General features: G+C 45.8%; 3 protein-coding genes across 6 annotated transcripts; 2 read left to right on the top strand and 1 right to left on the bottom strand.

Annotated features, from left to right (window-relative positions):
• Positions 1 to 1,343: 1,343 nt before the first annotated feature.
• LOC109780309 (GDSL esterase/lipase At2g40250) lies at positions 1,344 to 3,345 on the bottom strand. The gene is made up of 3 exons (XM_020338900.3): positions 2,640 to 3,345; positions 1,811 to 2,078; positions 1,344 to 1,673 (listed from the first exon to the last, which is right to left on the bottom strand). The coding sequence occupies exons 1-3, from the start codon at positions 3,285 to 3,287 to the stop codon at positions 1,480 to 1,482; spliced, it is 1,110 nt and encodes a 369-aa protein (XP_020194489.1). The 5' UTR covers positions 3,288 to 3,345; the 3' UTR covers positions 1,344 to 1,479.
• Positions 3,346 to 8,750: 5,405 nt separating this feature from the next.
• LOC109780318 (probable phytol kinase 2, chloroplastic) lies at positions 8,751 to 12,437 on the top strand. The gene is made up of 6 exons (XM_020338911.4): positions 8,751 to 9,143; positions 11,236 to 11,303; positions 11,376 to 11,507; positions 11,654 to 11,769; positions 11,958 to 12,072; positions 12,161 to 12,437. Exons 1-6 carry the CDS (start codon positions 8,826 to 8,828, stop codon positions 12,336 to 12,338), a joined length of 927 nt encoding a protein of 308 aa, XP_020194500.1. The 5' UTR covers positions 8,751 to 8,825; the 3' UTR covers positions 12,339 to 12,437.
• A 273-nt stretch (positions 12,438 to 12,710) lies between these two features.
• LOC109780312 (probable phytol kinase 2, chloroplastic) lies at positions 12,711 to 16,075 on the top strand. 4 transcript variants are annotated; one of them, XM_073510855.1, is made up of 6 exons: positions 12,711 to 13,574; positions 15,001 to 15,068; positions 15,147 to 15,308; positions 15,384 to 15,499; positions 15,612 to 15,726; positions 15,798 to 16,075. In XM_073510855.1, the coding sequence occupies exons 1-6, from the start codon at positions 13,263 to 13,265 to the stop codon at positions 15,973 to 15,975; spliced, it is 951 nt and encodes a 316-aa protein (XP_073366956.1). In that variant the 5' UTR covers positions 12,711 to 13,262; the 3' UTR covers positions 15,976 to 16,075. The 4 variants fall into 4 exon arrangements, with proteins under 4 accessions (XP_073366956.1, XP_073366957.1, XP_073366959.1 ...); XM_073510856.1 differs by having other exon boundaries at positions 15,377 to 15,499; XM_073510858.1 differs by lacking the exon at positions 15,147 to 15,308 and having other exon boundaries at positions 15,377 to 15,499.
• The last annotated feature ends 294 nt before the right edge of the window (positions 16,076 to 16,369 follow it).

Here is a 16,369-nt window from a genome sequence, read left to right as displayed (position 1 = left end):
GCACACTTCGTTTTTCTCCGCCTCAACACAAGTGGACATTGCGCCGTCTCTACTCTCAACTCTAGCAAGTAGTGCACGAACATCTAACAAATTTCCCCCTAGCAATAGATTGATGTACTCTTCTTCGCAATACAAAAACTTGCATCCGTCCTACATACAATTTTAAACAAACAATAAGTCCTAAATTGCGATGAATCCGAAGAACAACCACAAAATAGCCACTCATCCCGTCCTTTTCGCTGTTGAAGAACACTCATCCGGGATATTTCGGCATGCTCGAAACTTGACACATCACCAGCCGCAGGCAGTGGCCATACTTGATGACCGGCATCGGAGAGCCGACAAGCCACTGGGCAAGTGCTAACCCCGGCTGACGGCCAGACGTGGTTGTGGTATGTCAATGAGTGAGATCCGAGTGCCGAGAGGAGGAGGACATATCGAGATGCGGTGTGGAGTGGTTGAGGGGGCTGCATGGTTCAGTCCCCATCGGATCCATTGAAAACATGCTTGTGCCGGCGGCCTAAATGCGTTGAATCTGTCGCCGCCGACGGCAGAGGCGGCGAGGGTCATAGATCTGCTGATTTAGGTGCCGCCGCTGGCGAAAGAGGACTAAATCCGGGTGGTGGAGGAGTGCAAACGTGCAGGTCCTCCAGGGGTCGTCGGTGGCTCCTGATGGCTAGCGGAGGCTACGTAGGAAGAGCCGAAGTAGATGCGACGGGGGAGGGGGTGGGTGAGGCCGAGTCGAGAGGGGGCTGCTTTTGCTCGAGCGGGTGAGTGACCGAGTAAAAGTAGGAAACCGCGGTGCCGAGGAGTAAATTTTTACTTCTCTAACAGTTATAGGACTTTGGCTAGGTACGGATTAGAGGAGTAAATTGAAAACTTTACTCCTCTAACCAGTTTTAAGGGATCGGCTGGAGATGCCCGCCCTAAGGTCTGGCGTGTGGAAGAAGGATAAGACGAGGGGCTTTTCTGGAAGAGGAGGGTGGCGTGCAACGCGGTGCGTCGGGCCGTGGGGCATGCATCGCCGACGCATGACGACTGATGCCGGCTGTTTCCAAGCGTTTTCCTTGAGAAAAAAGTGCACCGCGCCCGGCGCCGCCCCGATTCGATCTAGAACATCTACCCGGCCGGCCCTGCCTCCTCCGGATCAGTGGACGCCTAAAACAGCCGCCCGTATGGATACACGTCTCTCTCGTCGCCACCGCCATCTAAAAGGCCTCGCCGACATCCGTCGTTCAGAACGAAACGCACGAAGATAGACAGTGGAAGCAAAGCAACTACAGCTAGGAGCTGGCTGTCCCCGGCCACCGGGGGGCGGAACGGAGCGACACAAGACACAGCGGTTGCGTGTAGGTGACCGAATCGTAAGCATATCTCACAAATACAGTTTCATTTCCACCCTGAACTTCAACACGTGTCAAGCCATTATTTGCTCTGACACACACTCTCTTTAGACCGTCTCACCAAATCTGCATCACATCAATTGTCGAACCGGATGATGTTGGTCCGCTCGAAGTGCTCGGCGACGGCCCTGTAGGTGGCCTGCGTGGGGTGGACGGAGTCCCAGAACATGAACTCGGACGGCTTCGCGCAGGTCGGGACCATGTCGGTGCACAGCGGCCCCATCTCCAGGAGCCCGGTGCCGCAGCAGCCCTTGCTCGCCTCCACGAAACCTGCACCAGATCGGGCGTACAGCAAGCAGTTAATAGCAACAGTAGACGCCGTCTCGTATCGTATGCATGCCATGGGATCCCTGCACGGCTAGCAGTGCATGCGATCATGTGTGGGTGGTCGGACGGCCCCTACTCACCGTACTTGTCGGGGTGGTCGACCATGTCCTTGAGCGGGCTGTAGATGTCGGCGTACACGGCCCTCGCCCCGGGCGAGCGGGCCTGGAACTCGGCGAGCATCCGCTGCAGCTTGGCGTTGTAGCTCTCCGCCGCCGCGTTCTGCTCCGCGATGCACCCCTGCGGCCTCGGCGGCTGCCGCAGCTCCGCCATCGTCAGCTGCAGCGGGAGGCACCCCACCGGCGGCAGCCCCGCCACCAGCATCCTCCGGGCGCCCAGCTCGTACATGGCCTGCATGCATCAGTAGGTACGTGCATTGAGCGCCGGGGCCCGTTCACATTCGATGCATGACGACGCATGCTTTAAACCACGTACGGTAACAGAATTCATGCTCTCGACTGGTTTCCAGCTAGTGGTGGCGCACAGCGGCACATGATGCATCTGCATTCTACTGTAGGGACGATTAAGACGCTTGCTTGCTGGAGCAGAGCGCCCGGCCTAGCTGCAAGTGGTTCTTTCATGCGTGCGTGATAGCACCACTGTCACTAGCTCAGTGCCTCACCGCCTTTCTTTCATGCGATGAGACAAGCGCGATTCTAGCGTGATTGCGCGTGTCCTCTTCCCACAAATGCAAGTGAAGATTTGCGGCCACTATCTACACGTCCCGGAATAAGCACGCCCACACGTGACAGCTGTTCGTTTGTCAACGCCTACTGTGGTTATAGGAGTGCTATTTTAGCTAATCTCTCCACAAAGTGCTCAACTAATTAAGCTCAAAGGTCTTTAGTGGGGGCAGTCAAGCTCGATCTTGCCGATATTTTGGAGAAAAGGAGCAAGAAAAGAGATACGTACCTGAATGTAAGTTCGAAGGTTGCCGATGAGGAGGTCATGGTACTGCTCGAGCGTGTACTTGCTCCTCCCCGACGGCAGCATGTAGTAGTTCATCATCATGTCGTTGGTCGCGGCGGACACGAGGAACACCGACTTCTTCACCACCTTGCCGGCCTTCCGGCCGCCTATCTTGCCAAGGAGCTGCTTGAAGTCCGCGAGCTGCGAGCCGAACGTCGCCACGCCGGCGTTGGTGGCCGTGGCGTCGTCGAGGCCGGAGCCGGCGGACGCGAAGCAGACGCCAGTGGCTAGGTCCGCGACCGTGAGGTTGGCGGCGCCGGAGCGGTACGCCGGGAGGAGCTCCTTGATGCCAAGCACCTCCACGAGGTAGTCGGTGAGGAGCTTCCCGTCGGAGAAGCGGCCCGTGGGCGCGCCCCCGGGGAACTCGCGGCCGTAGGGCGCGTGGTCGGCGCGGACCATGGTGGGGAGGACGTTGTTGTTGCCCGTGTCGAGCGTGGAGTCGCCGAACGCGAACACGGCCGGGATGTCCTGATGCGGGAGCCTCGGCAGCGGGGCGTCGTCCACGGCGGTCGCCGCGACGGCAAGGTGGACGGCGGCCAGGACGGCGAGAAAGGACGCGGCGGTGGCGGCGAGCGTTGGCTTAGGCCCCATTTTTGGCAAACGAAACGCGCGAGTAACTGGGCCGACCACAGTAGTGCAGCTGTCCGCGCTCGTGTTTATATAGCGAGCGTTGCCATTGGCGCGCGCCATTAATTGCTACCTGCCACGACTGTTTTTTTAGAAAGATTATTATGTCAAGAATGCCATGGCGCGAACCACTTACAATCTCATTTCTGCAGAACGAGGGACGATCAAGATGCCATTTGCGGCGACAGCAAGGACACACGTCGAGTTACGTAGCCCCAATTCTGGGCAAAGAAAGGTTGGAAATGGTCCAAGTCATCACTGCATGTCACTGTGTCGCATCATAATTCATAACACATGTACTTAATCATGAGGAGCTGTCGACCTCCTCCTTTGTCGAACTGCCAACCAAATCACTGTATATAGATGTAGAAATGAGTAGACGTATCTCTAAAACAACCGTCCGGTTATAAATGGCGGGGGATGGGCTGCTTTTTCGGTTCGCTGATTAATGGTCTTCGGCCTACGGTTGGTTCCCATACAAGACAGGCCCACGCGAGTGTATATATATAACGCAAAATCGGCCCAGGGTCTCACACACCACGTGGCCGCACCGCGATGTTTCATTTTTCTTTTTCTTTTTTTGCGAATTGGACTTTCAATTATGGTTCGGTTCTTTTGGCCAATTCTTCCAGAATCTTGAAGCTAGGATTGCCAAAATAATATAGGTTCAAATTCTTAGAGAATCTAGGGGAGGTCTGATTCTAAAGATTCTGAGAGAATGGACCAACAGAACTGGGTCGAGCATAAGAATCTCGGCTGATGCATGATGCAACAGTTTGCAAGGAAAATGGCCCATCTGGGCAAGCTTATGAGGTATGACTAACATGATTAACCTTCCTTCTCACATGTGATATCACATACCATGCCCTTGCGCAAGAAGGCATCTTGTTTCCTCGACAATGGAAGCCACCAGGGATCTGTCGATTGCATCGTCAGTGATCTTGTGCATAGCGATCGTACACTCCGTTTCCAAGATGAATGGTTGAATGCTCCATTAGAGTCCGAGTGTTGCGTTATTCATGTAGGCCGCTAGTTCATCTTCGAGCGCACAGAAGCATCTTGTGAAGAACCGGCATGATGCAAAGATCACCTCGCCGCACTGATTCCAAACCATCATGCCCTCACCTCTTGTTCCATCAACTTCAATGAAGGCACCATTGGCGTCTAGTTTACACCAGCCATTAGGGGGTCGAGACCAATTCTCCGTTGGCCTAGGATTCCCCGCTCACAAGGAGTTTGAACTCTTCTGTCTGAGCATATGATCATAGTCCAATACAGCTTTTCCATTCACAAGGTCTGTTCGTGGGTGTTGCATGGTGGATGCACATGAGCAGCTCAATATAGCTAGTGAGAAATTGCCGTGAAGCTTCTGTGGGTGGCGTCTTCGAGTGCGTGAGCGCATTATGAACATGCCATATGCGCCACATGGTCATTAGTACCGATTGGCGTTCATCATTGCTGCAGCAGTGTATCAGCTGGAGAAGCCAATCCGGCCCAGTGTTGATGATGGTTTTAAGCTGGGGCACGCGCCAAGTCTCCTCCATAGCTTGCCAGAGGTCCCTTGATCTCGGACACCTATAGAAGACATGTAATGTATCCTCGTCACATAAAGGACATATATCATTTTTGACGATATTTCTTTTTTGCTTTGTTTTCCATGGCTGCTGAAGCATTGCTCACCACTCTTCAAGCTAAGACTCGTACCTTTGGGGGAGTATGACACCCCCATACTGTGTTCTAGATGGCTTGCCTGTCGTTCGATTCCCTGCTCGTGGTGCACACAGAAGTGTGACGTTGCTCCTCAAGAGCCAGCTTTGTAAGCACTTTGGACGCTAAAGATGCCCATTGGCTCAGGGGACCAAGCGGTCAAATAATCGAACCATCACAGAGAAGGCTTGATCTTAAAATTTTATTCAACATCAATGGGAATGAAAGGCCACGGAGGAGATCCCTGTTCTAGTGTCCTTGCTTGTTGACCAGCTCCGCGACCTAATGGAACTTGCAATTTGCATGGTTGGTGCCGACACGATAGGAAGGCGGTTGGGACAACCACGGGTCCCTCGATACCCTCACTTGCTTGCCCACTACCAATGCTCCATATGAGGCCCTTCTTCGAAAGGTCTAGTCCATGGTGTATGGCATGCCAAGTCGATGACACATTACTTACAAAAACCGTGTCCTTGAGTGAACCTTTAGTGTAATACTTAGCTTTTAGCACCCTTGCACAAAGGGAGTAAAGGCTTGTTAACATCTCCAGTCCGATCTCGCAAGCAGGACTTGATTAAACATGTGGAAGTCATGGAAGCCAATGCCCCCTTTGCACTTAGGTTAAACAATTTTATACCATGCCAACCAATGCGTCTCTCTTTTTTCTTGTTTCGATCCCCACTAAAAGTTCTTGACTAAATTGGTTAGGTCATCATATATAGAGAATCATGATATGTAATACTTGATGTAATACTAAAAGTATTTTGCTTCAAAGTCCATATTCTGCAAATGTAATACTTGATGTACCTCATGCTCGGTCTCATTGGTGCAACATGCACCAAACTGGATTGAGCATTTTTGTGGATTGAGTAGTTGATGAGTCTTTGTTGCACACATGCCAATGACCTCCTTTATATGTATAGCTCGACCTTGGTTCTCTTTAAAAAAAGGGTGACATCTGCATAAATAAGGTGGGAAACTCCCAATGCATTAGGGAACACTCCCACCAAATCTATGGCATTTTTCACTATGCCCTACCTCAAAAGTGCAAAGAGACTATGGGGTTGTTTGGTTCGTGTCCTGAGCAGTGTGCCTGATAAATTTTGCTGCCTGAGAATAGCCGGAGGTTCTAGTGATTTTTTTCTGACAGGGATGCATAGAAAGGAGTTGCTTGGTTGGCAACCAAAGCCTGAGAAAAGACCAGTCAAATCATATAATATAATACTATGCACAAGGACATGATACAACCTAGAAGAGAGTGTACTAATGTGTTATTCTTAGTTAGCCGGATTCAGGCCTAGGATTCTGGTGGCCCGAGCCAGGCTAATGGTGGCATGTGGTTCTCAGGCTAGGCTAGCATTGTAAGCTTCAGGTATCCAACCAAACAACCATCAGGCAACTCTCAGGTAGACGTCCGGTCAGGCATAAATTTGTCAGGGTGGCATCCAAACAGCCCCTATTAGCCATAGAAAGGAATAGGAACAAAGAGAGGGGGTCACCTTACCGAAGCCCGCACGACGGTACAAACAAATCCAAGATAGCCCTGTTACTACAAGAAATCTATTAATCCATGACAGATTTCTAGTGGCGTTCCCAAAAACCATCACATATTGGCTTAAATCCGTGACATTTTGGAATTCCCATCACAGATCAAAAGAGGGCTCATGTGTCCCAATAAGGTGACACATTCTATGATGAAATCATGAAATTGTCATGGATTACAAACCGTCACATACTACCACTGACTCGGCCATGGCCCAATAAGGCCATTGAGGATACCCCAACAAAGCATTTTCCACTTTTTATATAAAAAAAATACTAAAACCAACATAGTCTTGTAATAACATCGTATATAATTCATACGATCTCGTAACAATATGAATAATTTATGGGAATGATCATAATGTTTGCATCTATCTATTAATGTCATTATCATCCATGTTAAAGGTAGTTTTCGTTTTGTTTTTAAGTGTAACTCGAGATTCCAATTAGAATTCAAGTAAGCCTTCCATCCATTTGAATTGTTTATATATTTCCTAGATAGAAGCTAATAAATATATTTCCTGGATAGATTCCAATTAGAATTCAAGTAAGCCTTCCATCCATTTTTATTTTAGAACATGACAAATCCTTATGAATCAACATGACAAATTCGTTTGTTTTCGCACGACAATTATGAAGGGTTCACTGGGAGTGGTTTTGTGAGCCAACAAAAACGTTCGTTTGTTCCTTTATGACTGGGGAATAATAGTTCACTCGGATGACCTCCCTGATTACTGGATATAAATAATAAGTATTAGTGGAGTCGGTGAGTGCTTTCTTTTTGCGAATGGCCTATAAGATACTCCACCGTACCACATGAACTACGTAGAACATTTCAACAAATGATGCTCTACTGCACCACATGAAGTTTACAAAACATTCAACACAAGTTCGCCCAACACAAGTCGAGTAGATTAGAAGTTGTGTCAACCCAAGCATAGATTGTGTTGAAGATCAAGTACATTCGTACATACTCGGGGTTTTCATACTTTCAATTAACTCGGGTGGGGGCAGACAGATGGAGGGGCAGCAGCTTGGGTGGGGGAAGACGCATGCTAGCCATCTACGATATCACTGAGCTCACTTGAGGATTGGCATACTGAGGATACTTGACCAAGTTAAAATTGAATGGAAGACGCACGCAATACCGATAGCTTTCCATTCAATGAAGGATATTGGTTTTGAATTGGGTTCTCAATTTTAACTTGGTCATAATTTTTTAAGGAGCTCTCTCATCTAAGTAAGTTGTCCAATTTTAAGTCCGGTTCATGATTTAGACTGGTCAATGATTTCTTAAAGCAATCGGCAACAACCAGTTTATAAAAATATATCAACATTGTGCACGCACTCATCACCTCACAAAAAAAAAAACCCAAGATACAACACTGTAGCACCGATATGATTTTGGATTGAGCTCTCTTATTCAGGTGAGGTGTTTAATTTTGAATTTAGTTCACTGGTCAATGATTTCTCAAATCAATCCGCAACAACTTTATAAAATACATCAGTCTCGCACCCTCTCATCACCTGACAAAAGGTAAATGCCAAAATCAAACAATGTAGCACCAATATAATACATATGTCATCACTGTAAAAGTAGCCTCCCTACATATGTGTGGATTGATTTGCAGATAACACACCATCAAAAGACCACATTATAAAAACGAGTTTGCTCACTCTCGTGCCATTCGATTTTACGCGGAGATTCATGCTGATTTTTTCCTTTTCTTTTTTCTTTTTTTTCCATACTAATGTCATTAAGATGAGACATAGTTAATTCTCATCTAGATGAGAGCTGGACATACCGAAAAAGAAACGCACTTCATCATCTGTTTGCAAAAAGATAAATAAACAATGCCAACCATACAACGAAGCACGCCGAATCCTTCTGGGTTAGATTTCAATCCTGAAAATTGACTGATCCAATATTTCTTAACACAACTTACAAAATGTCAAGTCCCTATTTTTCGGCGGGAGTATGACATAATTTTATTTATGGCCTTGAACTTAACGTTTTTTATCTTTTTCTCTTTTGAGGGAGAGAACTTAACGTTGAGCGTGTGAAAGCCGGTATCCTATCTTCTTCTTTTCCCTCTGAGGAACCGATAGTCTCCGCATTTTGTTGATCTCGGCTACCGATTTGTCTGATTAGTAGGCAAAACAGTTTACACTTCCATTGAAAATAGGCAATTTTCCCCTCCCTCGTCTCTAAGCCAGCCGCCTCGCTGTCGCCGTCGGCTGTGGGCACGCGAAATGCTCAGCCTCGGCGCCCATCCCTTCTTGCTTCCTTCCTCCTCCCCACTCCACACTCGCCCCCGATCGAGACCCCTCTGCTCACCCACCAGCTCCGCGCCGATCGCCTCCTCCTCCTCACCGCCGCCCTCCCTCCGCTTCCTCCGCCGCGGCTGCGCCGCCGACCGGAGCCGGAGAGCGACGACGATGGCCGCGGTAGTCTCCCCGGGGGACGGCGGCCTGGTCCACGACCTCATGTCCTCAGGCGTCACCGCGGCCATCGCCCTCGGCCTCCTCCGCTTCTTCGAGGAGCTCGCCAAGCGCGGCGTCTGCGACCAGGTCAGTCAGTCAGTCAACGGCCTGCGCCCCTCACTTGCCCCCCAAATGTTACCGTTTATCTAGCGCGTCAGTCTCCGCATCAAGTCACTGGTTTCGTAAAGCCCCGCTCCGTCTTATCCTGTATACTAGTAAGTTCTACTAGTACGATGTAACAGTAACATGACAACAGCAACGAGGTCATCCCTAAAGAAAACAGTAACGAGACCAGGGCAATACCGAATTACATCGATTTCCCAATAATGGGTTATATGACAGATAGTCAGCGGTGGAGTCGTCTCACGTTTTGTTGGTGATAGAGTTTGTGTGCACCAGAGGTCGAATCCTTTGAATTGTTACTCTGAAAATGAACAAGCTAAGTATTAGGATTGAAATTTATAGAGTTATCTGTTGCACGATATGATTTGATAGAAATCATATTTCAGCTGAGATTAATGGTAAATAGGTAGCGAACTTGCATACAAAGTAACACTGTAGGAAAGAGAAACCTAATTCGGCATGCTGAGTTGAAATCTAGCTGCTATTGTCAGTTATAAATAGAATTGATGGTGAACTCTGTCATTTATTAAGGTTCGATTAAATCGGCATGCTGAGTTGAAATCTAGCTGTCACTGCATGAATTGCTCTATTTTGTATAATTTGTAAGTAGCATGCATATGTGATTTTTTTTTAGTATTTATGATCTGGGTATAGGCTGCTACTTTTAGATACTTTAGAAACTCAAATGTTTCAGATGAGAGACTAAAATTTGTTGAGATATCCACAAATCCTGCTAATCTCGCCCATGAACTGGCAGTGGAATCTGGTGATCAGAGACTGTTCGGAAAGGTCCCTGATAACCTCGCTCATGTGTATGAACGTGACTGTAACAACACCAATGAGTAGCCTACTCTTTGGTTCTCAAAAAAAATCCTGCTATTATAATATAGTTCTACAGCCGCTTATGGTCAGAGTACTAAATAATGCGCACTAGTGTTCTAGTCAACTGCATTTGTTTAGTTGCTCTAGAGCCCTTTGAGGCATCATTCCTGCGACAGTCCATCTTTTCGAGTGAAAGATGAATTCTATTCTGTAGCATGCATATGTGATTTTTTTTCAGTACTTATGAGTTATGATCCGGGTATAGGCTGCTACTTTTAGATACTTTAGAAACTCAAATATTTCGGATGAGAGACTGAAAGTTGTTGAGATATCCACAAATCCTGCTATTGTTCAAAATGTAGTTCTACAGCTGATTATGGTCAGAGTACTAAATAACTGTGCACTAGTTTTGTAGTCAACTGTATTTGTTTAGTTGCTCTAGAGCCCTTTGATGCATCATTCCCGCGACAGTCCATCTTTTGGAGTGGAAGATGAATTCTATTCTGTAGCACTGGCAGAGGACCCCATAGGGCAACATATCTTGTTCCATATAATCCAACAATTGGGCCCTATTATCCTTCAGAGAAGACACTTGAATCTCGTCATGTGCTATTGACCCTGTTGAACATAAGTGCGGATATAAAGTACTACTCTGCCTATACTCCTTGCTACATGCTAGCTATAGGCTAAAGAGGAAAGGCAATTAAAACGATCATGTGCTCATTTTAGCCTGTGCCTTCGACTTCACCTTACCAATTTTTTTGACGGTCCTCCGCTACTGTTCTTTTTTTTTTGGATTATGTACTTTCCTTAAGTAGAGCTAACAAGCTAAATCAGCATAACTTAATTTCCATTCAGAAATTGCTTACCACACATACCATGTGGTCCTCCGCCACTGTTCTGTAGCCTAACAAAAACCCATTCCATGAACCCTTGGGTTGTGCACACCCCACCCTGTTTACAATTTATTCTTGACTGATCTCAGATAGCTTGTCAATACATCATGAACTCAGAACCTCCAGATGATATTTAGGGTTGTTCTACTCAATTAATTCAAGCACAAGTGAACTTGCTCACAAAAGTTAACACAATGTGCCATGGCGTACATTTGGCAACTAAATATGCTAACCAGTGTAACATAGCCAATTAGCCATGTACGGGTGTCTTTTTCTTATTAAAATGTGCAACTTCATATAGACACTTTGTATTGATCAATGTCCTTTTTTGGATGCAGAAACTGAATAGGAAACTTGTGCACATAACTATTGGGATGGTATTCTTGCTCTTTTGGCCTCTTTTCAGGTAATTGATATCTGAAATGATACTGGCAATGTAAATCAGCATCTCGGTGTTCAGTACTAATGCTTTATACAGCTCTGGAAGGTATGCTCCTTTCTTTGCTGCACTTGCACCAGGGATTAATATTATAAGGATGCTTCTATTGGGGCTAGGAATAATGAAAAATGAAGCTATGGTCAAATCAATGAGCCGATCTGGAGACCACAGGTGCCACAGTCAATGCCAACCCTTTGTTATTAAATACAGATCTTTTGTCTTGAGATTCTCCGTTTCATTTTCTATGGCATTATCGAGTCTTGCTTTGACCGGTTCAGGTTATGATTCCTTTCTACCTGTTTTTCTTTTCAACTTAGGGAACTTCTCAAGGGACCACTGTATTATGCTACTACTATAACTTTGGCCACGTCTGTATTATGGAGAACATCTCCAATTGCTATAGCACTTGTCTGCAACTTGTGCGCTGGAGATGGTACGTGCATATATCTGCATTTTGCACTATATGTCCTAGAACAAACTTTTATCTTGCGCAACATAATCTGCTGCCTATCTTCACACTGTGGCTGTAAACAGCATGCCAAAAGATTTAGCTGCTTCGCCCTTCCTGGACGAAAGCAGATATAGTTAGGCTGTTCACCCTCCGTCGCTGTATGCTTCCAGGTATAGCAGACGTAGTTGGGAGACGCTTTGGAAAAGAAAAGCTTCCATACAACCCCAACAAGTCATATGCAGGAAGCATAGCGATGGCTGTGGCTGGTTTCTTGGCTTCAATCGGGTAATTACTTAATGGGACCATGTTACCCATGTTACCTGCGTTTCCCCATTCAGTGTGCTTTGTTCAATCGTTTGGTCATATTGTTCAGGTACATGCATTACTTCCACAGTTTCGGTCTCATGGAGGAGAGCTGGTACATGACCTTGGGCTTCCTTGTGGTTTCTGTAGCCGCGGCACTTGTAGAGTCACACCCCATCAGCACTGACCTGGATGACAATTTAACCGTTCCTTTGACATCATTCCTAGTCGGTAGCCTCGTTCTCTGATGTTTAGCGCTAAGAATGCGGTGACTTTCTTTTCTCCACCTGAACTTCCGACATGTAACAAGATTATCGACAAGCATGCGATATTTTTGTTGTTGTAAATGCTGCTGAACCATAGGAACAATTTTCTACTCCCTCCGTTCCTAAATATTTGTCTTTCTAGAGATTTCAACAAGTGACTACATACGGAGCAAAATAAGTGAATCTACATTCTAAAATATGTCTATATACATCCGTATGTGGTAATCCATTTGAAACCTCTAAAAAGACAAATATTTAGGAACGGAGGTAGTAGTAACTGTTTACATGCTGAGATTGGCCCCAAGGTTGACGCTGTGTGCCGTATACCTTGCTCTCTGGAGAAAAGAAAAATTAGGATGGCAAAACTTGAGCGTTTATACTGATCTCCTGTGATTTTCTTTGCTCGCCATGGTGTGCTTCCGCATGTTGTCTTGCCTGCGTGAGCTAGGATACTCGGGTTTTCAAGGTAACGCTCCTCAGGCCGTGGTTTCTGCTTTGAAGCAAGACTGTGCCGAACTTTCTACTGTTTGAAGAACACTGAACACGTGTGCATAACAAAAAGTACTAGTACCATTCACATGACACATGCCCCTCCGTGATCACCATCATTTTGTTGCATTTGTGCATTTTCCTAACTGACTTGTTCACGTCATCACGTGCACCTCACGACATGCAAAGCGCAAAAAGACTAACGAGTAACGTCCACATATCACGACATGCAAAGGCTAACGTTATCACAGCATAAAGATACGATTAGCATGCATTGTACGTACTTCGGTTGGCGTGAAACCATTGACGCTGCCGTTTCCAATCTGCCGCGCGAGGCTTGCTAGTTTTTGTTGGATTCAAGCAGCTTGCATCTCCCATTTCTCCTACCTTCGTCGTCAGCTGTGCACACACACAAAAATGCTCCGCCTCAGCGTCCATCCCTTCTCCCCGGCTTCCTCCTCCCCGCTCCACACCTGCCTCCCATCGAGACCGCTCCGCTCACCCACCAGCGCCGCGCTGACTGCCTCCTCCTCCTTAGTGCCGCCATCCCTCCGCCGCGGCTGCACGGCTGGCCGGAGCCGGCGTGCAACGACGATGGCCGCGGTGATCTCGCCGGTGGGCAGCAGCGGCCTGGTCCAGGACCTCGTGTCCTCGGCCCTCACCGCAGGCGTCGCCCACGGCCTCTTCCATTTCATCCAGGGGCTTGTCGAGCGCGGCTTCTGCGATCTGGTCACTAAATGATAGTACTTCAAGTGTAATAACTAATGATGAATAGGTAGTACGTAACAAACTCGCGTACCAATAACTCTATATAGGGGGGAAAACAGAAAACATCTTAAGTCGGGCGTCGGCATGCTAAGTTGAAGTCTACGTAGCTGCTATTGTCAGATATATATGAACACAAATGTTTAATGAGATGATTTACACAAATGTGATGGGTGAATTATGTGCATGAATTGCTCTATTTTGTAATTGCAAGTAGAATACGTCTGTGATCTTTTTCCAGCTATCATTCAAAATATAGTTCTACTCTCTCCGTTTCTAAATATAAGTCTTTGTAGAGATTTCACAATAAACTACATACGGAGCAAAATAAATGAATCTACACTCTAAAATAAGTCTATATACATTTGTATGTGGTCATAGTGGGATCTCTACAAAAACTTATATTTAGGAATGGTGGGAGTTTATCTGATCATGGTAAGAGTACTACTAAATAACTGTGCACTAGTTTTCTAGTGAACTGCATTTGTTCGGTTGCTCTAGCCCTTTGGTGTGTGTTATTCCTACGGCAGATCAACCATTGGAGTGAAAGATAAATTCTATTATACACCCTTCGTTCTTAAAAGAGTGTACTTCCAACTTTATTGAAATGTCAAACTTTTTATGTTTGCCGTATTTATATAATAATACACCAACATTTATGACATCAAATTAGTAGCATTGCATTCATGATAAAATATATATTTTCATCATATACCTATTTGGTTTCATAAACGTTGATATATTATTGCACAAACTCGGTCAAACTTTGAGATAGTTTGACCCTCCAACAAAGTTGGAAATACACTCTTTCAAGAATGGAGCGAGTATAGCTTAATTAACAGAAGCTCAGTTCCTTGTTCAAAAAGGAAAAACAGAAGCCCAGTTCATGACCCATTGGGTTTTGTACAGCCCATCCTATTTGCAATTTATTCTATGACTGATGTCACTATGCCAATTGGCCTGTCAACATGTCATGAATTTAGAGCCTCCAGATGACATTTAGGGTTGCCTACTCAGTTAATTCAAGCATAAAGAGGACTTGCTCACAAAAGTTAACTATATGCCGTGGCCTACATTTGGCACTAAATATGCTACTAATATGTTACATAGTCTCTCCATCCACGTATATAGGATCTAATACGTTTTTTGAGGTAGCCCTTGACTAATAATAAAATTATTAGTATATGAGATGTATGATATACAAATTATATCATTATAAACTCCTTTCACATACGCATTCAATGGTATGCTTTGTGTAATAACCTCGAAAAATGTATTAGCCCTATATTTGTGGATGAAGGGTGTAGCTATGTATGAGTGTCTCTGCCTTAATGAAATGTGCAACTTCATAGGCACTTTGTATTGATAAAATGTCCTTTTTTGGATGCAGAAACTCAATAGGAAACTTATGCACATAACTATTGGGATGGTACCCTTGCTCTTTTGGCCCCTTTTCAGGTGATTAAATTCTGAATTGATCATGTCAATGTAAATCAGCATCTTGGTGTTGAATACTATTTTTTATAATTTATACAGCTCGGGAAGGTATGCTCGTTTCCTTGCTGCACTTCCGTCTGTGATTAATATTATAAGGACTCTTCTATTGGGGCTAGGAGTAAGGAAAAATGAAGTTGTAGTCAAAATATTGAGCCGATCTAGAGACCAAAGGTTTTTTTTTGCGGGGACTAGAGAGCAAAGGTTGAACACTTACATATGCCAACTTTTGGTTATTCAATATATTTCCATTTTACCTATTTTTGCTATAGAACACAGGGAATTCCTCAAGGCACCACTGTACTATGTTACTGCTATAGCTTTGGCCACTTCTGTACTTTGGAGAACATCTCCGATTGCTATAGCACTTATCTGCAACTTATGCGCTGGAGATGGTATGGGCATATATCTGCACTTGTCACCAATTTGTTGCATTCCTCATGCTGTGGCTCGAAATGGAAGTAGATAAAAAAATCACCCATTGTTGATGTTGTTCTATGCTTCCAGGTGTAGCAGACATAGTGGGGAGACGTTTAGGGAAAGAAAAGCTTCCATACAACCCCAAAAAGTCATATGCTGGAAGCATAGCGATGGCTATAGCTGGTTTCTTGGCTTCAATTGGGTAATTACTTAATGAGACATATTACCATGCTTTCACGTACTTTGCTTAATCTTCATTCTCATATTGTTCAGGTGCATGCATTACTTTCACACTTTTGGTTTCATTGAGGAAAGTTGGCGCATGACCTTCGGCTTCCCTGTGGTCTCCGTAGCCGCGTCACTTGTACAGTCACACCCCAACAACACTGAATTGGATGACAATTTAACTGTACCTCTCGCATCATTCCTGGTTGGTAGCCTCATTCTATGATGTGTAGCACCAAAGGAAGAATGATGTGATGTTTCTTTTCATCATGTAACAAGATTATCGACAAGTATGTGAGATAAAAGGGAGCAACTGTTTGACCATTTCTCAGTGAGGCAACCCAGCACAAATTTGCATTTATGTGATACCGCGGGAGGAGGTGTGCGGGGGAGGGGGGAGGGGGTATCATCAGTCGATAATCCGTGTGTCGATGCCTTCGGTGAGGCAACCCAACGTTGCTGCCCAGTGCCCCAGCTGTCGGTATATCCCCATGAGCTAGGCCAGTTTTTGTTGCCTTGTGAGCCAAGCCCGGGAGCGATTGTGTAAGGTTTCCCTGTGTGCTTGAATGAGTGGAGAGATGCAAATGGAGTTAAACCGGTAGATAAGGGGATATTTATCT

The sequence above is a fragment of the Aegilops tauschii genome, chromosome 3 (genome assembly GCF_002575655.3).
Source record: "Aegilops tauschii subsp. strangulata cultivar AL8/78 chromosome 3, Aet v6.0, whole genome shotgun sequence".
Classification (NCBI taxonomy): Eukaryota; Viridiplantae; Streptophyta; class Magnoliopsida; order Poales; family Poaceae; genus Aegilops; species Aegilops tauschii.
Note: the sequence above shows the minus strand (reverse complement) of the source record. Positions and strands in the feature narration are given on the sequence as shown.

Bases quoted from the DNA above. Each gene is read 5' to 3' on its own strand.
- LOC109780309 (XM_020338900.3), bottom strand. From the start codon at position 3,287: ATGGGGCCTAAGCCAACGCTCGCCGCCACCGCCGCGTCCTTTCTCGCC. The intron at 2,079-2,639 runs GTACGTATCTCT...TGATGCATGCAG, and splicing joins ACCTTCGAACTTACATTCAG to GCCATGTACGAGCTGGGCGC. The intron at 1,674-1,810 runs GTGAGTAGGGGC...GATCTGGTGCAG, and splicing joins CGACCACCCCGACAAGTACG to GTTTCGTGGAGGCGAGCAAG.
- LOC109780318 (XM_020338911.4), top strand. From the start codon at position 8,826: ATGCTCAGCCTCGGCGCCCATCCCTTCTTGCTTCCTTCCTCCTCCCCA. The intron at 9,144-11,235 runs GTCAGTCAGTCA...TTTTGGATGCAG, and splicing joins AGCGCGGCGTCTGCGACCAG to AAACTGAATAGGAAACTTGT. The intron at 11,770-11,957 runs GTACGTGCATAT...GTATGCTTCCAG, and splicing joins CAACTTGTGCGCTGGAGATG to GTATAGCAGACGTAGTTGGG.
- LOC109780312 (XM_073510855.1), top strand. From the start codon at position 13,263: ATGCTCCGCCTCAGCGTCCATCCCTTCTCCCCGGCTTCCTCCTCCCCG. The intron at 15,309-15,383 runs GTTGAACACTTA...TATAGAACACAG, and splicing joins GCGGGGACTAGAGAGCAAAG to GGAATTCCTCAAGGCACCAC. The intron at 15,727-15,797 runs GTAATTACTTAA...CATATTGTTCAG, and splicing joins GGTTTCTTGGCTTCAATTGG to GTGCATGCATTACTTTCACA.